The sequence below is a fragment of the Rosa rugosa genome, chromosome 4, assembly GCF_958449725.1.
Source record: "Rosa rugosa chromosome 4, drRosRugo1.1, whole genome shotgun sequence".
Taxonomy (NCBI): domain Eukaryota; kingdom Viridiplantae; phylum Streptophyta; class Magnoliopsida; order Rosales; family Rosaceae; genus Rosa; species Rosa rugosa.
The window spans coordinates 19,035,187-19,059,521 of NC_084823.1; the positions used below are offsets into that span (position 1 = coordinate 19,035,187).

A 24,335-nucleotide genomic window follows, 5' to 3' on the forward strand; every position below is an offset into this window, starting at 1 on the left:
TTTTTGATTTTGATGTAGTCTCTACATCTATAAGTTGTAATCGTTCTTATTATTATTTTTATTATTAATAAAATGGGTGACTATTACTCTAAAAAAAAAAAATTAATTTGTTTCTTGAATGCCAAATGTTTCAATTGAGAATTAAAATTTATTCTATAAGTTGTTTTTTATCCTTATGATTAGAGACCAGAAGGAAGTTGAGACAATCAATATTATAGGAATGATTCCATTTATTACGAATAAGATCTTTATAGAACAGGAACCAAACTTGTTTAGTGAATTGGCAATGTGGGAAAAGATGATCTATGGTTTCAATGAGGCCTAAGATTTGTGACCTCAAATCATAGGTGTCATTAAGCAAATACAAATTTTATTTTCAATTCCACATGATAAATCTTGCCACATCATACTATTACAACATCAATTTTATCCTTTTATATTTCCTTCTAGATGTTAGGGGATGAATCAATTATATTAATGAATTAAATTAGGTGACTAAAAAAAAGATAAGCTATTAATTATTATAAATTTAAGATATGTCTACAAATTCTTTGACAAATATTTTTCTTCATAATTTGCTATAATTTTTCTTTCCAAATAGCATCAATATAGTCAAGAAATAGGCATTAACTTTTCTTTTCAAATATTGATTAATTTCATCCAAAAAATAGCATTAATAAATTGAATTTGGAAAATACGTATGTCTAAATTAAGAGGTAAGAAAAAATTCCAGCCATTAATTATCATCTACAAATCTAAATATAAGGGAAAAAACAAACAAAAAATAATAAATTCAAATATAACATGTAAACCCTAGCTACATAAAGAGAGAGAAATATGAACAAAAGAATATATATAATCATATGAATATGTATTTTTCACATTATATTTTCAAAATTTACAGGAACCCAACAAAGGTTGAATTCATATACATATGTTATGCAAATCTATTGATCAAGTGGATGTGCAAATCTAGTGACTGAATTACATGCATTTTTTTCTATTCTTGATTGAAGAAAAAAAAAATTTGTTTAAATCTAAGCATGAGTGTAATGAAAAGAAAAAATGAAAAAAAAAAAAAAAACCAAAAAAATTTTTGTTTAGAAGAAAGCCAAAATAACTTTTTTTTTGAAAAGCCAAAATAACTTAAATTCATTAGATTTTGGAATGATAAGATGGTCTTTTTCTCAAGAAATCATGACATGATTTGACAAATTGGTGATGTGTGTAGGTGACATGGCATGATATCTAAGATTGAGGCCACAAATCATTTTCCTTTCTATGAATTATGTTACTAGAGTAAGTATTATCTCTTGTTTTTAATCGTGATCTTAAAAGTTGCCAACTGAAAACTTTTATTTTGAGAGGTAAGTTTATATTCCATATAAAATTTAGAAATTTTGATTAAGAATGAGATATTATATGTTTAGATTGAAGATCAGAAGCTGTTTAATCATAAACTTACCATGACCCCCATTAGGAACCCAAGTAAACTCATCATTCTGTTTTTTTTTTTTTTAGAATATTGTCAACTCTTTTATAGATGAGCGAATTTACACATAACGACCCGATCAGTAGGGCTGTCAGAAAGAGTTATTACCTAAGCAATTCAACTTTTTTAATTGACAATGAATCACATTCAAAAATACCCTACACTACCTACGTATAACTCAAATGTGCATAGATATTACGTGTACTCTTAGCGACAATCCTCAAACTTATTGAGTTGGACGTAGAGAAATTTAGCCTGAATGGAAAGAAGCGATCCAGGTTAAGCTAGATTATCTAACGAAGAGGAAAGTTTTCGAGCCAACGATGCCAACACCTCCTAACATAAAACCTGTTGACTAATGGGTCTTCGTTAGAAAGCGTGGTGAGAAAAAGAGAAGGTAATCTCAGATTATGGCGCAAGACTTCTCACAAAACGCCCTGGAATCGACTACGATGAGACATATTCTCTCGTAATGGATGTATTGCACTCCACTACCTTGTCAGTTTGGTAGTTTCCGAATAATTGAACATGTAGCTTGCAAATGTGGTCACTACGTATCTCTATGGGGATTTAGATACAGAATATACATGAAGGTTCATGGTGGACTTCATTTACCCAAGTCAAGTGGCTCTAGACCACGGAGCGCGTTTGCAATAAGGTTGAAACGCTCACTAAAGTGACTACTTGATTGGGAAGGGATATGCCCACGCGTTTCCATAACAAGTTTTGGATTCTATCGCGGTTCATGTTGGACATGATCTTCATTGGAATTCCTTAAAGAGTTAAGGGAAACCGCTGAACAGTTGAAATCCGATTTTGAGATGAAGGATTTTGGGAGAACACGATTATGTCTCGATTTGGAACTTGAGCATCGTGTTGATAGATGCTTAGACATTTTGACAAGGTCAAGCCTTCAAGCACCCCCATGATCGTTCGTAGTCTTGATCCTGAAAAGGATCTTCTTCGTCCGAAGGATGATGGCGAAGATGTGCTAGAGGTGAAAGTTCCCTACATAAATACAATAGATGCATTATTGTACTTAGCTCAATGCACAAGACCGGACATCTCATATGTTGTGAACTTGTTAGCTAGATATAGCTTTGCGTCAACGCGACGTCATTGGATTGATGTAAAAGATATCTTTCGGTACTTGAGATGTACTATTGATATGGGCTTGTTCTATCCCTACAGTGAGATGATGGATTCAGACCCATCACACACCTGGAACGCCACCAACACTAGCCTGCGTCCACTATCTCCATCCCAAAACGACATGTGTTTTGGAAGGTTTTGCTGATATTGGGTATCTCTCTGACCCACACAAAGATCATTCCCAAACTGGTTTGTCTTTAAATCCTATTGTAGGATGCAAACATCTTTTCAATCCTAATGTATTGATATGCTAATTTTCAGAAGGTTTTATCCAAAGAATTCAAACTTTCTTACATTGGTTTATCGGCTTTTCTAAATGACGATTTTATTTTAATTTACTCCCTCGTCTTTTTAAACAATTTGCATAGTTTCAAATGCCGGTACAACTTTGTCAAAAATAAGTCTTTAAGGAATGAAAATGTGTTATCGGTGTTGTAATGTTAATCATACATTCATTTTACATATGGCTAAACCAATATCATGATTTTTAAAAGAAGTCATGAAGCCCATGTACATCAGAAACCCTAGCTCGTACTCTCCTATATATATGTTTGTCTTAGGGTTGTTTAAGTGCGCGGAATATATCAGAATATTGGTCGTTGCCTTCTTGAGAGTTTCTGCCATTGAGCCAAAATTTCATGTGAGAATTCTTCGTAAGTTGTTCCTTGTTTAGCTCTTGAAGGATTATCAAATCCCAAACTTTTTCTATCAAAAAGTTTTCTGGTTTTATGCTTCATGTGTGTTGGTAGTTCATGCATGATTTGTGCCTTGAGGTGATTGACAACCGAGGTGAGAGTTTTGGCATCTCAAGATTGACAAAGGAGAAAAAGTTCACTGATCTGAAAGTAGCAAAGACAAGGAGACACCGCTGCCCACTAGATTGGTTCTAGTAGATGAGTTGTGTAAGATGTTTATGTACTTTCTTATTCATATAGTGGATTGGTCACCGACATAGAGCCCGTAGTTGTTTACATCTTGTTGGTAGTTCATGTCACACCATTCAAAGTAAATCATAACAACGTTAAATATGTTGATATCTACAGTTTCGATTAGGATTCAAGTTATATTGCAATCCTGTGTTAGGATGCGAGCGAGCCTGCACTCCTAAGACTGCTAAAAGTTGTTGGCACTTGACTCAATTCCATTAGTTGGGAAAAAATATATCCATTCTGTAATTACAGGCTGCCTTCATTTCTTGATTAATTAAACCGCAGAATACAAGGCAGAATCAAAGGGTCGTTGGCAGGAGAGGGTTGGCAGCGAAGTTCAACAGAGATGGATGTGGGTTGTTGCAAGAGACAACCGTTACATTCCCTGTCATATTTGGGGTAAGTGGTGGATTGGGCTCCCATAAATCCAATGCTTTGGCTTTGGATCTAGCCAGTATTAGGTCGGGTTTTGGGCTCGGGCTAATCCAAAATTTTATGAAGGGTATTTTGTCATCCTCACTTATTACTTAGTCTATTTGGTTTATAGGGTAGGTGGTCAATTTGTTGGAGTGACCTCTATGCCTTTTTGCCTACAACTATTATTTGTTTCCTTTGCATCTAATCGAAGAATATCCGATTGTACCACAACTAAGTGCATTGATTTTTGGGTACTCATCTATTTTGGTTGAGTGTGGCGAGACTAGGTTTTAGTTACTAGGCTCAATAAGCTAGCTTCATTGTGCATCTAAATCTATTATATGTGTCGTTAAGGCCATGGATATAATGATATCTTTCTTCTTATCAAATAATAAAAAAATTAGATAAAGTTTTTAATTCACATACAACTTTGCTGTTGATTGGGCCATAATGTTAACTTAAGTTTTCATTATGCTTGGCTGCGATGTTTACTTAATATGTTATGGTGCGGCCATTACTTACAACATCAAGGTCAAGTGGGCCGCAGCGTCGATTTAATTTGCTATTACTCGGCTAACCTGGTAATGGTGTTGACATTAATTACAATTTCGTAGACATGTTAGCCATGCTGCTAACTTCACTAGGCTGTGGTGCTCCCTTACAGTACACCGAGTTTGATTGAGAGCCACTTGGGGTCTTATTATTGCCTCGTAATTAAGAAAAAATGCCTTGTGGGTCTGACCCACCTGCCTGCCACGTGGATCTTGGCAAATTTAGGATCAAATTGACAAAGGGTGCGGCTATTGCCACCCTATTATTTTCTTTGTTCACCCTACTTGCTCATTACACCCTACATTTTAATTTCAATTATTAAATTTACTTATCTAACTCATTTTTGTTTCCAAGAATATTCTCATATGACATATCCAATTAAAAAAGGGGTAATGCTATGGTATGTTAATATTTCTCATACATCAACTATTTTTACCACTTTAAGGACTCATTTTACCACTTGAGGACTCATGTGGTAACTAAGAAAATTTACCACTTTAAGGACTCATGTTACCACTTTGAGGACTAATATTACTATTTTGATGACTCATTTTACGACTTTAAGGGATGAGTCCAATGAGAGATTTTTTATTATTATAAATTAAATAATAATAAATTTAAATTTGAGTGGAGAAGATGAAGATTAATATTCCAATGAGAAATTAGGTAGTCTTTGTATTTAAATAATTTGTTATGCATTTGTTTTTCTTACAAATTTGAATTTTAGAATTTTAATGTACTTATTAATCACTTTGCATTTGGCTAATATAGTCTTTCAATAATCCAAATGTTTGTAGGGTGAACTAAGAAAATGGTAGGGTGATAATAGCCACACCCATAGACAAATCACTAAAACCAATTCCTCTTATCGACTTACTTCGCCAAATCCTTTGCCAAGAATGCTAGTGAAGTTTAGGCTTAATTAAAATTAGATATACCCCAACAAAAGTTTGCACGATCAAAAATCAATGGCTTTGCACGGTGAGATAAGCATCAAGGAAATTAACATGGAGTAAGTCGGGATAGCAGAAGCAACTGCCTTAATTAACCTTTCTTCCAGCTTGCGATAGAAAATTGAATTTCCAGCCCTTAATTTTGCTACTGATTCAATCTCAAATATAGACTAATAGCCTCTATGTTTCCACAGTGTGAAAGGAGACCAAGATAAATACTAGTTTTCTTAGCAATAGGAATTCTGAGAATGCCTGCAATTTTTATCTTGTCATCATACAGAGTGTTTCCTGAAAGAGGACAAAGGTCTTACTAAGATTTATGGATGGACCCAAAGCTAAGTAGTACTTTGAAATAACAGAGTTGAGAACATTACAGCTTTGCTCGTTAGCCTTGGTAAAGAAGAGTGCATCGTAGTAAAAAAATAGATGGGTAAGGACTAGTCCATTTTTACTCAAAGACACTCCTCGAAGAGAATCATTTAAAGCAGCAATGGAGATATTTAAGGAAAACACTTCACAAACCAAGAGACAAAGATAAGGGCTTAAACCACAGGAAGGCTTAAAGGGATATCTGAGTTTTCCATTCAACAAGATCGAGAAAGAAATTAAGGAAACGTGGCTTATAACTAGCCTAATCTATAGGTTATCAAACCTCATTTGGCCATTGTAGCTTCCAAAAAATCTTATTCGACTTGGTTGTAAGTATTATTCATATCCAACTTGAAATAATGTGATTGTCTTGAATTTGATAGGGCTGGGCAGAAACCACCGAGAAAATGGTTACCGACTGAACCGACCCGGAAAAACCAGTTCGGTAACCGAATCATGAGCAAAACGACGTCGTTTTGCAGGTAGACCGCACCGACCCGTTTAACTACGGTGCGGCCTCGGTTCTGGGCCTCAAACCGCCCGCATTGAAACCGCCCGACCCGATTCTTTTTTAATTTATGTATATGATTTATTTTTTATATTATTCCTCGAGATAACCCTTAGGGGTTGAGGTTTCCAACTCGGCCACGCCTCTCATAATGACTCTTACTGCCGGCCGCCGCTTCTCTCTCGCCTCTCCCTTCTCTCTAGGCCAGAACCACTCGCCGGTAAGATTAATCTCTTCTTCTCTTCTCAGTTCTCTCATCTTCTTCTTCTTCTTCTTTTTTTTGGGTAAATTTCACAAACAGTACACCAAGTAAAGGCCACTAATAATTCTTATACATAAAGTTACAAACCAAACATTTCGGTACACGAAATCTGAAACTCGACCCACTATCAGTACACGACGTCAATTTTTGACACCAAAATGTCCATTATGCCCTCAGTTCTTTTTTTTTTAATAATTTTTTTTTTTCTGTTATTTTTTTTTTCCTTTGTTTTTATCTCTCTTTTTTTCAGTTCTTTTATCTCTTTTTTTTTTCGTTTTTATCTCTTTTTAATAGAGGTCGATCCCAGCAGCAGATCGACCTCTATCCCAGCAGCCGTGATCTTGCGCGCGCCCTCCTATCCGGCCTGACCTTGCGCGCGTCCTCCAGCCCCACCTTCGTTGTTCAGACTCGCCCAGTGCATCGCCCATCCCCGTCCGGCCTCCTTCACATCCTTGCAGCAGCACCACAGCAACAGCGCGCACACGCCCAGCCTTCGATCCAGTCACCGATCACCTGCTGCTGCATCGCCCACACCTGTGACCAAATCTCCCTCCACTTGATCTACCCTGCACGCCGGAGCACGCACGCAGCAGTCTCTGCCCAGAAGGAACAAGAACCAGAAGCACGAAGAGGACGTGAAGAAGAGAAAAAAAAAAAAAGGGCGGGTTGACCCAGTCCAGAAAAGAGGAATGACTCGGCCCAAAGAAAAGGTCCGGTGAAAAAAAAAAAGAGGGAATCCCAGCCCGAAAAAAGAGAGATAAAAACGAAGGAAAAAAAAATAACAGAAAAAAAAAATTATTAAAAAAAAAAAAACTGAGGCCATAATGGACATTTTGGTGTCAAAAATTGACGTCGTGTACTGATAGTGGGTCGAGTTTCAGATTTCGTGTACCGAAATGTTTGGTTTGGAACTTTATGTAAAAGAATTATTAGTGGCCTTTACTTGGTGTACTGTTTGCGAAATTTTCCCTTTTTTTTTTTTTCCAGTTCCTGTGTTCAAATCAAATTGAAGACAAACATATGATGACTGATGAGAGTGTATATTATAGCCGTAGTTCAAAAGATGTGTAGATTATCAGACTAGTTTGATGCGTGTTCTTGTTTTGACATCAAGAAATATATATGTGCAGGTTATCAAATTTCCTTTTCCAGTTGCTGGTTAAGGATGCGGTTTGCACCGAAACCACACCGGCCCGCACCGATAAAACGGCGAAATCGGAAATCCGGTCCAAAACTTGTAAAATGCGGTTGCGGTGCGAAAAATAGGCCTACCGAATGATCCGGTTTGGTTGCGGTTTCAGGCCCAAACCGGCCCGACCCGCACCGAGCCCAGCCCTAGAATTTGATGTCCTTGAATGATATGATTACGTTCATGAGAGATGAGTCTTGGGATGATAGATTTAATTCTATTTGCTAGCAACTTAGAGATAATTTAGAAGAAGTTATTGCAAAAGCGAATCAAACAAAACTGGTGTACTGATTTCAAGCTCGAAATTTGTGAGATGAGAACAATGTTTGTTGTGTTGATGGTGTCAATATATATAATTATAGAGAACTCATCCCGTTAGAAATAGTGAACTAAAGAATTAATTGTTTCACAGACAACATCCAAATATTTGTGATAAATATAAAATGATTAAATACTATTTAGTCCCTGAACTTTTACCGAAAAAACACTTCAGTCTCTGTCCTTCTAATTTCACATGTTTAATCCTTGTACCCTCAAATCTCAATTTTGGACCAATAGGTCCATTCCGTTACTCTCCGTAAAAAAACTTCATTAAGTTGCTGATAATCATTCTGCGTCAAAAAGTCTATTATATCCTCCTTTTTTTTAATTTTTTTTTTCTCTCTCTCTCTTTTTATTTTTTTTTATTTTTTATTTTTTATTTTTTATTTCTGGTGGCGGTTGAGCAAAGACGATGTCAGCTGATGATCCTCTTCTCTTCCTCCCCATCTTAATCTTCATGAGCTAAGACGACATCGACCGATGGGCTTTGTGTTTAGTTTCTATCTCCGGGAAAAAGAGACAAGCAAAGGGTCTGAAGACCCAGTTGGAGTCGGTCAAAAATGGAATGAATGAATGAATGAAATTAGATGGAAACAAGTGGAGGAAGGAAGGAGTTGAAAGAGTTCTGCATCTTTGAATAGTTATGCAAAACGTCAAAAACAAAAACCCAAGTGAATAATTTTGAAAGAGTCAGAATCTGTGCATTTGGGAAAATTCAAAAAAAAAAAAAAAAAACCTTTGGTTTTGAGGACGGCAGTGGTGTTTTCAACGGTGTTCTCGAAAAGGGCGTGGGAGCTAGAGAAATGAGTTTTGGAGAGAGAGGTGGTGGGCTTGTTCTGATTTCGATGGTTATTAATGAGGTAGAAGCTAAAGAAGTAAAGGGTGAGGGAGCCAGAGGACCCATTTGCAATATGTGTAGAAGGAGCTCTTTTCTTGAGGCTGACCTTGTTTGCTATTTTTTTTTTTGAGAGAAAGGGATAATTTCATTAATTTATCCATGGCCAGAAGGCATGTACATCATATGTTGTCTCATACCAAAAAAACTAGATGGTCTAAGCTACCAAACACATGACAGGTAACCCTCACTGTTGAACAAAATAAGCACAACTTTTGACCTAGCCAATGAAGGCAAATCCAACACTACCTAAATCCTTGCTAGAGTAACTCTAATCGCCTAAGACCTCAATTGGTGTACAATCAGAGCAACTACACTTAAATAGCAACAGACTTGAAGCTTCAACTGCTAGGCACCGAATAAAGGAAGCTTAGAGCTTACCTTTGCCCTTCTCTATAGGGCTAATCTCTTGACTAGTTTCAATAGTAGGGAAAGTAAGACGCAGAGGAGTCCTACTCACCATCTTCTGAGGACGAGGAGGTTTTTCAAGGAGAAAAGATTGGGAGAATTTGTGCACAGGGCCTCCACCCATCTTTCCCAGGTCCGAGGCTTTACCACCTTCAACAAGAGCCAAGGACGCAGCAAAGCTAGCAGTGACGGCATCAATGGAAGCCATGGATGAGAAAAAAAGTGATAGATCTGGTCTGGTAGGGGAGAGAGGCAAAATTGCCATGCTAGGGTTTTGGGGGAGGACTAAGGTGAGAGAAAATCTCCTTGTTCCGACCATGTTTGCTATTAGTGCTGGAAGAAGAAGAGATAAACAAAAAAAATAAAAAAAAATTAAGAAAAAGAAAAAAGATGAATTGAGGGTATAATAGACTTTTTGACGTGAAATTATTGCCACATCAACAACTTAACGAAGTTTTTGGACGGAGAGTAACAGAATGGACCTATTGGTCCAAAATTGAGAGTACAAGAATAAACATGTGAAATTAGAAGGATAGGAACTGAAGTATGTTTTCGGTAAAAGTTCAGAGACTAAATAATATTTAATCCAACATAAAACAAGGAAATCAGATCTAATTTTGTCTTTCTTTGAGATCCACATATTATTTCCCAAGCAAAGGTTTGTGGTTTTGTTCATTTGACTTCGATGGAGAGTGGAGAGTGGAAATATGGAAAAAAAAAAAAAAAAATTGTTACGATCACATGTAGTAAGCCACTTTAGTCTCGATCTTTGTTGCTAGAATTTTTCTTCAAGAGACCAAACCCTACTTAATTCATTGAGGAAGTGATTCTCCTCAATTCTGTAAATTGGAAGAGAATAATGAACATAAGCAAGCTCAGAGTTAGGATAATCAATAAGCAATTTCTTATTGGGAACTGTTTAGCTCATGTTGGCATGCTTGCAGCTTGATATGAAGAAGTTTAAAAGGGTCTTGATTATGGTTAATCATCCAAGCACGTCTGACAACTGCTTCACATTCTTAATCTTCAACCTAGGTTGTTTCAAATTTGAAAGAGTTTTTGAATGGTTGAACATGAGATTTAAGAGTAATGGAAAGGAAAGTTTCAGAGACAGAACATGCTAAATGGGTAATGTATGAATTTGGTAGTAGTAATCTAAGCAACATAGACAATAACTTGGTCAAGCTGAAAATACAAGGACAGAATATGATTTTCTGGAAAACGAGGATTGCAGCGCACTGATCAATCCTTACTGGGCAGCAGAAACCAAAATAACAAACTAAACACCAGATTTTGGTTACGCAGTGAAAACCTCAAGTATGAGATTAAAAACACTGCGGGGCTCTTACTCTTGAGAACCCAAAATAAAGATCATCATATTGAAAAGGATATGTTCTTTTACAAACTTTGAATAGCACTAGCTCGGCTATAAGATTCACACAAAATCTAATACAAAGTTTGTCTTCCTTCTAGAACTCCTTCACTTGAACGATCTTCAAATCTTGTTCTTCTTTCTTCACAGTCTCCCTACTGATCTCGAGAGAGTATTATGCATATGAAACTATGATCACAAACACTTATACATGGACCAAGTGTTTTGACTCTTTGTGAAGACACAAACTCAAACAAACATGCAAGACTCTATCAAAATTCTTGCCTCTATGGATGTGTGTGCAGACCGTGTATATTTTCTCCTCATATAATAGACCTGCGGCAACTACTCAAAGATGATGCAAAGATTCTACCCTAATTCCCAATTAATTTGGAAAGAAACTTCCCATATATGAACTCCAACAAATCTTAAGGGAAATCAATTAGGAATAGACAAGTCCTAAAAACCCTAGGGTATCAACACCACGATTTTAACATTCAGAAAAATCTTTTAAAGACATAAATACATAAAACCTAAAACCTACTTTCCAAAATCGGACTCCACATAAAACTGATGCAATTACCTGTGACTCTCCGAGATCAGTAAAGGGCTTTGTCATAGTTTTGTATGGGAATGCCAATACGATATGTACAAGAATTGTACCTACAATCTCCCCCTTTGGCATTCCTATACAAAACACATCTAATCCATGCAAACTCCCCCTCAACAAGTACAAGAGAGACATCACAATTCATCATCCATAATTTTCCTGAAACACTTATCACACAATTGGTAGAATTCACAAGATAGAATAATGGTACCACTGATTAAACATAGCATGTAAATCCAACAGATCACACAACACATTTAACATCATATTCTCCCCATTTTTGAATAGGAATGACAAAGGCAACTTACGGAGCGGAAGCACAGTAGACACTAGCCCCAGTCAAATCAATCAGAGGAAGATAGTCCAAGTATTAATAATCCCCCTAAGTGTGATCATGTTATGAAAGATGCAAGAATGAAATGAAAACACACAATGAGTGGGTTTGTATCCAAATGCCAAGAACAGATTTAATTCGCATAGCTTTTCCAACAAGAGCAATACCACTTAACCATAAACAAGAGTGCAACAAAATAAGTTCACACATGCGAATCGATTCCGACAACCACAGGGTAAGAGAGAGAATGATCGAGTATTCTATACCTCTTGACGTGTAGAGTGAACATATCTCAAGATGGGGTGTGGAATATTTGTGGAAACCTGAAAAACAAAGCTCACATACGAAACACATCTAAACACATAAACTTTATTCCCCCTTATAACACCGTGTGGGCATGATTTTGAATTTTTTCTTTTTGCCTTTCACACAAAGTAACATTTTTGCTCAAGAAGACTACGACCCATGTAACGAGTATTATGCGAGCAGCTCTCAGGTCAAATGACTTTAGGGTACTAGATGTAACAAGGACATCTCAAAGAGCACATCTACTCGAGTCAATAGTTTCACAATCCACCGGGGTGACCAAACCATTCCTGTTTCTTCCCAATCCTCATATCGTTCGTCACGACCGAGGCCTGTTTACTTTGGGAATAGCCTGGCCATGCTCCATAAACCAATAATTTTTTTATTTTTTTAATTTATTTATCAAGGAGCAACCAACAAGAGTAATTTCGTACATGAGCAATGAGAACAAGCCAACCATCAATTAAGACTTACCACCACTTAGAGTATGTGTGCATGTGAGGTTTCAAGATTGTAAAGAATAGGTTGTTCAAGCTCACAATTATAGAGTGACGTAAGTACAAGTTCAAAACGTGCTAGGCACCTTATTGCACATAGATTTAAAGAAAAGAGTATGGCCCTTGTCAATCTAAGTTCAAAATAATCTGTCAAACACTCGGGGATACAAACCACTATTTTTCAATTCTAAATTTTCAGAAACTGAACCTAACAATGCAGAGACAGAAAGAAAATGCACCTATACTATCATGAAGACATACACCATGAAAGCATGCAAAATGGATCAAATGAAGTGAGAGTATCAATACTTAGGGCATCCACCAACGGTGCTTCTAAGTGATTCAAATTGAGGTATGTCTAAAGGCCTAGTAAACAAATTAGCCAATTTGTGATCAGTAGGAACAAAAGCACGCTCAAACATATTATCAAGATTATCCATATGAGTAGAAAAACGATTATTTGAACCTTTTTTAATCCATATTTGCTTCTGCTTCATTTTTGGTTCCAGATTCACGGGGATTGAAGCCAGCTTTGCAATCCTGGCGATCAGATTCAGACCCTCTTTCAACTCAGCTTGCAACGAGGCATGTGAGTTAACTCCCAACGTTTTCCTCTGATTTTGAGTAGCCCTGCGAAGTATATTGCATCTAGGACGTATGTGTCCTAATCTTCCACAATAATGACAAGTAGGAACAAAGTTTTTGGAGTTGTGAATATACCTGGGCTGATGCACAGAGGTGTGCTTGTCAGAACTTACCAAAAGATTTTTCTGATGTGAATGAGTGACTTCATGAGATTCTGTTCTTTCAGCCGACTTGGAGCCAGATGGTTTGTCACTAGGGCTTTGTAAATTGCTTGATGAGCTCTCACCTTCCATACTTTTTACAAAAATCAAAGGTTTGCATGACTCACCATTATATCCTAATCCTTCCTTATTACCATGGGCTTTGCCAATTCCCATCATCTTAGAGACTTTTTCAGACCATATAGAGAATTTGTTGAAACTCTCCTTGACCCTCAATAATTCTTCCTGCAATTTTTCATTCTCAAGGGTTAGAGACACATTTAAGGAGGATTGAGCCTTTGTTTCAACCTGCAAAACCTTGATTTTGTTAATAAGCTCATCATGCTCCTTGTCCCAATTTTGAGATTTGACCTCACCCTGCAAAACTTTAATCTTATCATCAAGGTCAGTATGTTCTTCTTCCCATTCTTTTAAAGAAGTATCAAATTTTTGCTCAATTTTCACCTTTTCCACTCTTAAAGATTCAATTTCTTCTTCAAGTTTTTTATTTTTTCGAAGAACAATTTTGGAAGCATTATACAATTGCTTACACTTTTCATTTGTTTCTTCATCAAGAGTATCATCTTCCAAGTCAGAACCATCAGAAAAATCAATATTAAGAGAAGAAGTAAGAGCAAAATTTACCTCTTCATTCTCAGATTGAGAGCCTTCATCACTATCACTCAAAGTAGATTTTAGAGCCTTGTTTCCACGCAAATTATACCTTTTATTGCCACAATCGGCAGCAAGGTGACCAATTCCACCACACTCAAAGCATTTAGGTTTGTTAGGCAAAATTTTCGAAGAGTTTCCAAAGGATTTGTTTTTAAAAAAAATTTTGAACTCTTTTGTCAACAAAGCTAAATCCACAGAAGGGCTAAATACTAGTTAGTACCCTATGGTTTAGGTCCAAAATCAATTCAGTCCCTGGACTTCTAATTTCATCAAAAACACCCCTGCACTTTCAATTTTGATCTAATAGGTCCAATTCGTTAATATTCTTTCAAATAGTTGGATTATTTGTTGAAAAACTATTTATTTTTAATAGTAGGACTCACTCCTAAATTGACAATGCAGACCACCTTGACACCACATCATAAAATATAGGCCATATATGATCCACATTAACAAGTTAAATAACTCAATTGTTGGAAAACTAACAAATTGGACCTATTAGATCAAAATTGAAAGTGCAGGGGTGTTTTTGATGAAATTAGAAGTTCAGGGACTGAATTGATTTTGGACCTAAACCACAGGGTAGTAATTTGTATTTAGCCCTCCACAGAATCATCAACAATATAATCTTTCTTTTTAACAGAAGAGAAAGCAATATTTTTTACCTTTTTCTCGGGCTTGATCCTCATCTCAAAGGTTTTGAGATTACCTATCAATTCGTCAAGAGAATAGGTGTCCAGGTCTTGAGTCTCCTCTATGGCAATTTGCTTGGCTTGAAATTTTGAAGGAAGAGCTCTGAGAAATTTCTTGACTATTCGATGCTCCTCAAATGGATCATCAAGGCTACGGCATTGGTTTGTCACATTGAGAAATCGAGCGTGAAAATCATCAATTGATTCATCTTCCCCCATGGTCATGTTCTCAAATTCCAATATGAGTCTTTGAAGCTTCTGACCTCTAACCTTCTTGTTTCCCTCATAAGTTACCTGAAGTAGATCCCAAGCTTGTTTGGCTGTGTCACAGTGGCTAATTCTCATCCTCTCCTTCTTGGACAAAGCTGTGAATAGTGAATTCCTTGCCTTAAAGTCACAAGATCTATCAGAACTTCTTCTTCTGTCCATTCCTTCCTAGGTTTGAGAACCCTTGTAGAGGACCCTTCTACTTTCTTTGAATCTTCTGCCTTGGTTGGGTGTTCCCATCCATTCTCAACTATATTCCACATGTTTTCATCTTGAGAGTAGAGAAAAGCCCCCATCATAATCTTCCATTGTGAATAGTCTTCACCATCAAACAAAGGCGGGCAATTTATAGAACTAGAGGTTCTGTTATATTCACGTTCCATCCTTGACCACGGATCAACTAAAAAAGATTTAGAACCTGCTCTGATACCAAGTGAAAATACAAGGACAAAATATGATTTTCTGGAAAACGAGGATTGCAGCGCACTGATTAATCCTTACTGGGCAGCAGAAACCAAAATAACAAACTAAACACCAGATTTTGGTTACGCAGTGAAAACCTCAAGTATGAGATTAAAAACACTGCGGGGCTCTTACTCTTGAGAACCCAAAATAATAGGCCTGGGACCGGGTCGGTTCCTGTTAAAAAACTTAGAAACCGACACCGAAAACTACATACCAAAAACGGTTCGGGTTTAAAGAAAAATTTTCAAAACCGAACTAGAACCGAACCGTTTCTAATCGGTTCGGTTTGTGCCTTTTTCTCGGTTCCTAAAACAATCTAATACTTGTTGGGAACCGTCTCTTTTCTAGGCCGGTAGGCCACAATTTCCCAGCGCTAACCCTTTGATGCTTATCTGAAAGAGATCAAGCAAACCCAAACATAATCAGAATTAGAAATCAAGCCAAAAGAAGCTTGAGATTGAGAGAGGAGATTGAAGAATTAGAGATCCTATCAGTGACCGAACTGCAACTTCGACCCTCAGATCCTCCTTCGACCCAGACCGAACTGCAGCTCGGACCTCAGATGCCGGATCGCTTGTTGCCAAGGAGAACCACCGGCGGCGCCATTGGATTTGAAGAAGAGAGTTGAAGAAGAAGCTGCAGTTCTTTGTAGAGAACGAAGAAGAGAGAGAGAAAACGAATAGTTTTCTCAAAAAGTGGAGAGGAAAAGAAGAGATTAATAAACAATAGGTGAATATGTGGGTTTTCATCGAGAAAGGAGAGGGAGGAGAGAGAGAGAGAGAGTGGAGCAGACAAAACAGAAGTGGATTCATTTTTTTAATAGATTATTTGGAGGGGACAAGACTGAGTGAAGCAGACAAAACAGAAGAAGGTCCTGAGTGGATAAAAAAATAGGATATTGAGTAGTGAGCTAGTGGATAATATCATAATAATATAAACCTATTAGTAGTTCGGTTCCGCACAAGTATGAAAAATGAAAACCGGAACCGAACCGTTATTGTCATATAAAGAACCGAACCGAAAAACACGCATGTTAATATTTTGAAGAACCGAACCGAACCGGATTTTTCGGTGCGGTTCGGTGCGGTTTAGCCGGTTTTACGGTTCCAGATCCCAGGCCTACAAAATAAAGATCATCATATTGAAAAGGATATGTTCTTTTACAAACTTTGAATAGCACTAGCTTAGCTATAAGATTCACACAAAATCTAATACAAAGTTTGTCTTCCTTCTAGAACTCCTTCACTTGAACGATCTTCAAATCTTGTTCTTCTTTCTTCACAGTCTCCCTACTGATCTCGAGAGAGTATTATGCATATGAAACTATGATCACAAACACTTATACATGGACCAAGTGTTTTGACTCTTTGTGAAGACACAAACTCAAACAAACATGCAAGACTCTATCAAAATTCTTGCCTCTATGGATGTGTGTGCAGGCCGTGTATATTTTCTCCTCATATAATAGACCTGCGGCAACTACTCAAAGATGATGCAAAGATTCTACCCTAATTCCCAATTAATTTGGAAAGAAACTTCTCATATATGAACTCCAACAAATCTTAAGGGAAATCAATTAGGAATAGACAAGTCCTAAAAACCTTAGGGCATCAACACCATGATTTTAACATTAAGAAAAATCTTTTAAAAACATAAATACATAAAACCTAAAACCTACTTTCCAAAATCGGACTCCACATAAAACTGATGCAATTACCTGTGACTCTCCGAGATCAGTAAAGGGCTTTGTCATAGTTTTGTATGGGAATGCCAATACGATATGTACAAGAATTGTACCTACACAAGCCTTTCAAGAACTAAAACCTCATCATCCCTATTGTTCTCCCAAGTGAACTTAAGACTAGAGAAACCCAAGTTAGGCTGGGGCTGAGCCTCCCAGTTAGGCTGGGTTCCAAACCCCTTTAAAAAAAAAAAAAAAAAAAAAACTAGAGAAACCCAAGTTTGAGGGAATTTGAATTCCTAAAGTTTAAAAGGAATCAAGGTGTATTTCCGTGAGCAGCTCGGTCCTCCTATAAATTAGAATTTCTAATGTCTGTGAGATTTGAACCCGCAGTTTCTCTAATATCTCATAGTTCAATGGTATCTATATAATTCAAATTTAATTTTTACGCTCTTAGTTTTTTTTAAGAGGACAAAATTTATTAATTTATAAAAGTTGAAGGATTAGGTAATATGTCCCCTCACTGTACAATCATCCCTCTTATATTAATAATAATAACGGACGTGGAGTTGAGCCTCCCAGTTAGGATGAGTTCCAAACCCCTTTTAAAAAAAAAAGGTTCAAGGATTCTTTCTTGTAATAAAGTCAAAATTATAAAAAGGATCAAACGGAAAAGATGAAAAAAGAAAGAAGCAAAAGATAAGGTCACATGGGAGAATCTAGTGGATGTAGTTGGGAAAGTGAGACGATGATGAACATAGAAGAACAAAACCCTGTGCCCCGCCAGTCGCCTAAGTCTGAAACTGTAGCTGCTGATGTAATGAGAAAGTCAAACTGCCATTTGGTCATCATCGACCATGAGCATGAGTGGGATGTGGGAATATTAAAATACCACACCAAACGTAACATACACAGTCACAGACACAACAACAGGTATTTAGTATTTCTTTCTTTAGTTTCTTACACCGAAAACCATACACTGTTCATTTTGAATAATCAAATATAAAAGTGAACCCACCACCACCACCTCCTCCTCCCACACCCACACAGAGAGAACCCAAAAGAGAAAATCATGTCTTCCTTTTCTTCTCCTGCTTCGTGAACTCAATTTAATGTGGGCTTGGAGTCCGCTCTGTGTGTGAGAAAAAGAGAGAGAGAAAGCCCAAAAAGGTTGAAAGAGTAGTGATTGATGATAATGAAGAAGGTGGTTTTCTGCTTTTTCTGACCAGACCTACCTTTTCTTCTTCTTCTTCTTCTTCTTCTTCTGCTCTGCTTGATCTCTCTTTGTAATTTGCAAACCCAAAGGAGAGAACAGAAGAACCCAGAAAGGATTGTGCTCTGTTTGTCTCTGCAGAGCTGGTTTTTGAGGTGCAGATCTATTCTATGTTTGTTTTTTTTTATTTTTATTTATTATTCTGAGCTGTTGAGGAATATGCTTAGAATTTTAGGTTTCTCAACCTGGGTTTTCTTGAGAAAATCCCCAGGAACTTCAAGGGTTGAAGTATTCAACTTTGCTACTAAAGTCTTGAGCTTTGCCAAGTCTTACTGTTATTTTTCCTTGCAGATCTTTGGCTTGCTATAATCAAGCAATGGAGCAGCTTTGACTTTGACCAGCTGAAGCTCAGATTATCTGGTTTTTTTTTATTGGTGTGATCGGTAAGTCAATTTATGTTTTATCATTTTCTGTAATCCATTTATAGTGAAGACATAGAAAATAATTTGAAGAAAACTAATTATCATGAACAACAGGTCTAAATTCTGACCCTTTCCATCATCATGTAGAAATGATTAATTGTTCTCCAAGTTGAGATTTTGTCTATGATTAATTGCTCTAAATGAGGGTTCTTTTGGTTTGCAATTTCTCTTCCTATAGTGAACATGGGCTTAGATTTCTAGTGGGATGAAGTTAAACAATTCTTTTGATACCACCTACTCCTTTTTACTATATTACTCATGCAGTTAAATATACCCAGTGTTTTAGTACTTTTTGATGGGAGCTATGGAATTTTTTTTGTTTATACGGTTTAGTAGAGTGTAATTGGCCTTTTTTCTTTTATGTTCATCTTCAAGATAGGGTTTCTAGATCCTAAAGGTATATTACTAACACTAAAGTTTAGCTCTTTAGGCTACTTTATAACCCTTATGAATCTGCCTTTTTTCACTTTTCTTTTTCTTTCAGTTTTTTGTTGCCTTTCCTGTATTAACATATATCTTTTTCTCTATGAAGATTATTTTGGGTGGCAAGTGAGTCACAATTCTTTTCTTTTGTGGGGCAGCTCTTGGTACAACCCATGTGGAAAATCAGAGGATTTTGAAGGAGATACATAATTTATTTTCTTGTGCACAAGTAGGAATGTCATTCCGTAGCATAGTTCGTGATGTTAGGGATGGAATTGGAAGCCTATCTAGACGGGGTTTTGAAGTCCGGCTGATGGGCCATCATAGAGGAAAATCTCATGGATCATTAAATGATTTGCATGACCCGCCTCTTGTTGTTCAGAACAGTCGTTGGGCTAGCCTCCCACCAGAACTATTGTATGATGTAATCAGGAGGCTGGAAGAGAGTGAGAGCACATGGCCTTCTCGAAAGCACGTTGTTGCATGTGCTTCAGTTTGCCGTTCTTGGAGAATGATGTGCAAAGAAATTGTTAAGAGTCCTGAGATCTGCGGGAAGCTTACTTTTCCAGTTTCACTGAAGCAGGTTTGATTCCTTCCAACCCATTTGAATGCAATGTGCATCCTGTGTTTGAATGGAATATGTTTTTCTTGCCAAGTCTCCATTGAAATAGAAGTTACTAAGGCTCTATGCAAGTTGCATTCAGCCGGAGATTATAGTCTAGAGCAGCTGGTCGTCCTATGATGTTGGCTATGACACTTACCAATTCATTTTTGTTTGCTTTTTCAGCCAGGTCCACGGGATGGACTCGTTCAGTGCTTCATTAAAAGGGATAAATCTAATCTAACATACCACCTGTATTTATGTCTTAGTCCTGGTAAGTATACTTTCTGACATTGTTGTTGGCTTCATTAGTTTATCCATCCATAACCATCTTCACTAATCTCTCTCTCTCTCTCTCTCTCTCTCTCCATATATATATATATATATTGTTATGAGTGAATCAGTATTGGTTTAGCATCAAGTAATCAAATTTTTACATTTATCAGCATATCTGGAATTTCCATTGAACTACTTATGTGTTCAATTTGGGAATCATTATAGGTTCTTTTTTATCTTCTTCTTCTTTCTTTTTTTTTTTTTTTTGGGGGTGAGAGAATCCTTGCTGAAATCTTGCAAAAGTGCTGAACAATTATGTTAGGTGTGTGTGTGTGTGTGTGTGTCTATATATATATATGTATATCTGCAATTTACACCATATTGAATGAGATTCTGGTTATATACGGTCAACTAGAAAGAGAAAGTTTGCATGCTTGTCATGTATACATCAATTTATCAGAATGAATTTGTATTCTATCAAGTATTTTAGTCCATAGTCCGTGCATTGTCTGCTGTCAACTGAATAGGCATATCTGATCTCTTTATCCTAGCCATATTGTTTTGTTGAAAAGTAGCCAGTGCTGGGTTCCCTACTTTAAGTGTATCATGAAATGAACATGAATATAATTCATGAAAACATTGTTGCCTATGGTGTGGTTTGCGCTAGTTTACTTCATGCAGTAGTTGTGCGGGTAGGCTTAGGTTTATCATTGTAGTAGATATTAGTAAAATATATTTATCATTGTATGTACTTCCGTGGAGAATTCATATATTTGCATAATGTGTTCTTTTTAATCAAGCAATGCATTTTGATTGGTCATAGATTTAGTAAGTAAAGGAACCAAAACACAATGTACCATGTTTTGGGTTCTGTAATCCACGTCGTGGTATGTGAGGGTGTGCAGTGATCTGGTAAATAGATTGAAGACTTTGGGATTTTAGGCAAATCTTCATTTGTGGTTATCTGGTCGAATCTTCATTAAACACATCGATAATGGAAAAATAAACTATCACACTGACTCACTGAGGATAACCCTTTTTATGATCTCACCTAGTCTGAAAGCCTGTATAAACCTCCATTCCTTCACCAGTTTGTATATCATAGTTCGAAGATGAGAGCCTCACTAGGAGTGAGAAGAGTTAGAATAGTAATGCATTTGAGTGACTCCAAAAGAGTACTTGTAACCAATCTTTGAAATTGTTCACTCAAATCCCGTTACTTTGCACGGTAAAAGACTTTGTTTTGCTTCCTATGGATACCAAACCACGTACATATCTCGTGCATCTTTGTTACTTGCTTATTTAGGTCACTGCTTGCTTTCTTTTCCTGTATATTTGGATCACAAAATGGTGGGAGAAGTTTTGTTCAGGGACTTCCAAATAATAAATTAGTTTGTATAGATGTTTCTTTTGAGTACCCTTTAAGTTCAGATGGTATTGAAATCGCAGCTAAACCTGCCAGCTCGTATGATCCTTAGCATGAGAAGCTTTATTTGGTACTTCATGGTCTGGTCTCGAGTTTTTGTTCTCTTTTAGATGTCAATTGAGCTTCCCTGCTATGTAATTTAGCAAATACATTCCGTTCCTCCATACAGAAAATGTAATTTTTTATGTCTCAACAACCTCATCAGCCAGAAAAAGTTAATAGTGGTACTTGCAATTAAAAATTAATGTAAAATGGCTTTTGAGGTTGCTTTGAGTATAGTTTAGTGTTAAAAGTATTTCACTCCGTTAGACAGCAAGGATTTATACCCCTTGATGAAACTTCCCTTTCATGGAAAAGTGACTTTTGGCATTAAACTTTCCATGTCCTTTATTTCAGATTAAACACAATGACTGAAAATATTTAGATGGGGGATAAAGTTAAAATCCTCACTTGGTGAGTTTACAATGCACATACATCTATGCATTTTTTTTCAGCTTCGATAGCCTGCAAAATAGCAAGAAGTAAAGCAATTAAAGAAAAATAACTCCCTAAACTGCATGAGACCTTAACATTCTGCAGGATTATAAATAAGTCAAAATATGGTGCACACGTGCTTTTTCATGTCTAATATCAACTCTTCCTTAAAAATGTCCTATAAATCATGAATCTGAGTATAACGCTGGCATATATGGTTAGCAGTCGCTTCTTTAAACTAATAATTAATTTTTACCATTTTTGAATCATAAATTGCTATGCTCGCTTGATGAAGACGACCCATATATTGTTTTCCTTACTTTTACTTTGTCATATGTGTTTATCTGAAGTTTACCTTCAGATTCTGAACATAATTTGTGTTTTTGTCTTGTCTCCCCAATTCTGCAGCTTTGCTAGTTGAAAATGGAAAGTTCCTTCTTTCGGCAAAGAGGACTCGACGAACTACTTGTACAGAATATGTTATTTCTATGGATGCTGACAACATTTCAAGATCAAGCAACACTTATATTGGAAAGCTAAGGTGAGAACATGAATTTAAAAGACCGAAAAACGTCCAAGTTTCACAAGTACAAACAATTAAACGATACCTGTGTTTCTCATTTCTCAGCTCAGCAGTTTGGTTTAAAAACTTTAAATACCTATTAGCTATAATCGTCTGTTAGTTTTGTTTTTGGTCTATATATACTTGTAAACAAGTACATTAAAACATCTCTTGTTAATTTGCTTACTGGAGATCACCATTGATGTTCTTCGTTTGGAGGAAGCTATTGTAGAAGATGAAGTGAATGAATTGGTCGGAACTTTCTCAGTGCAAACAGAATTTCCTATTTAGACCACAAAAATATCTTCCCTCTTCGTTTAGATCACCTATCCTTTTGTCACGTCTCCGAGTAGATTGAATGTGAAGCACAAATAGATGTCTTCTATGCTGAAGTAGGTATAACTATGACAGGATGGGGCTTACAAGGACATTTAATCTAGTTATGTTTATGTATTGTTTTACTCGGAGCTATAATATATATTTTTTTTTTATATGTGGAAGCTTTAGAAATTTTGATTTCAAGTAATCATTTTTTGTTTCATGTCCCAGATCAAACTTTCTTGGCACAAAATTCATCGTATATGATACGCAGCCTGCATGCACTTCTGAGCACATTACGCCCCCAGGACGGACGAGCCGTAGGTTTACTTCCAAAAAGGTCTCCCCAAAAGTCCCAACTGGCAGCTACAACATTGCTCAAATAACCTATGAGCTAAATGTGTTAGGCACTCGTGGCCCACGAAGGATGCATTGCATGATGCATTCTATCCCGGTATCTTCTCTTGATGTGGGAGGTACTGTCCCCGGCCAACCGGAACTCCTTTCCCGCTCCCTAGAAGATTCATTCCGAAGTATCTCTTTCTCAAAGTCTCTCGACCACTCAGTTGAGTTCAGTAGTGCACGGTTTTCTGAAATTGGTGGGCCGCGGGATGATGTGGAGGATAGCAAAACAAGACCATTGGTTTTGAAAAACAAGCCCCCACGATGGCACGAACAATTACAGTGTTGGTGCCTAAACTTCCGAGGCCGGGTAACTGTTGCTTCTGTTAAGAACTTTCAGTTGATTGCTGCAATTCAGCCTGCACCAAGTGTTGGTGCACCTACTCCATCTCAGCCAGCACCCCCTGAGCTTGATAAGATAATACTGCAGTTTGGCAAGGTCGGTAAAGATATGTTCACTATGGATTATCGTTATCCTTTATCTGCATTTCAGGCTTTTGCAATTTGCCTGAGCAGCTTTGACACCAAATTGGCTTGTGAATAGAGAAAAGAATAAATGGATAGATGGTAAGCAGCAGAAGAGACTAATGGCAAGCATTCTGTTCACGTTTTTTTTTCCTTGTTGTTTGTGTACCTTGTCTTTCAAGTTTTTATTAGGATAGGAAATTGGTTGTTCTGTTGTAAAACTCAATTGCTGCCCGGGTAACAGGGTATAACATCGTTTTGATACCACATCCTAGTGTTGTTACCCATGACCTTCTGTCAATCAATTCATTAATGTCCATCTGCATTTGTCTGTTCATTCTTGTACATTTAGTTATGCTTTCATTTTCACAACCCATTTCCCCTTTTAATGGATGGTAGTGACCATTTGATGCTGGTGGATATCACTTTCATGTTGCTGACCTTGGTGGTGGTGGTGGTGGTGGTGATGGGAAGGTGGTTTTTCGGTGGGTCATGCACTTCTTCATTGCTTGATTGAAATCTTGTAACGCCAGTTTCCTTCTGAACTTTCAATCTAGTCAAC

The 24,335-nt window shown here is 37.0% G+C and overlaps 1 protein-coding gene across 2 annotated transcripts; it reads left to right on the forward strand.

Annotated features, from left to right (window-relative positions):
* The first annotated feature begins 18,064 nt into the window (after positions 1-18,064).
* LOC133742223 (tubby-like F-box protein 8) lies at positions 18,065-24,110 on the forward strand. Of its 2 annotated transcripts, none has more exons than XM_062169902.1 (6): positions 18,065-18,499; positions 18,696-18,787; positions 19,359-19,832; positions 20,037-20,124; positions 22,435-22,567; positions 23,138-24,110. In XM_062169902.1, exons 3-6 carry the CDS (start codon positions 19,485-19,487, stop codon positions 23,850-23,852), a joined length of 1,284 nt encoding a protein of 427 aa, XP_062025886.1. In that variant the 5' UTR covers positions 18,065-18,499; positions 18,696-18,787; positions 19,359-19,484; the 3' UTR covers positions 23,853-24,110. The 2 variants fall into 2 exon arrangements, with proteins under 2 accessions (XP_062025886.1, XP_062025887.1); XM_062169903.1 differs by having other exon boundaries at positions 19,408-19,832.
* Positions 24,111-24,335: the final 225 nt, after the last annotated feature.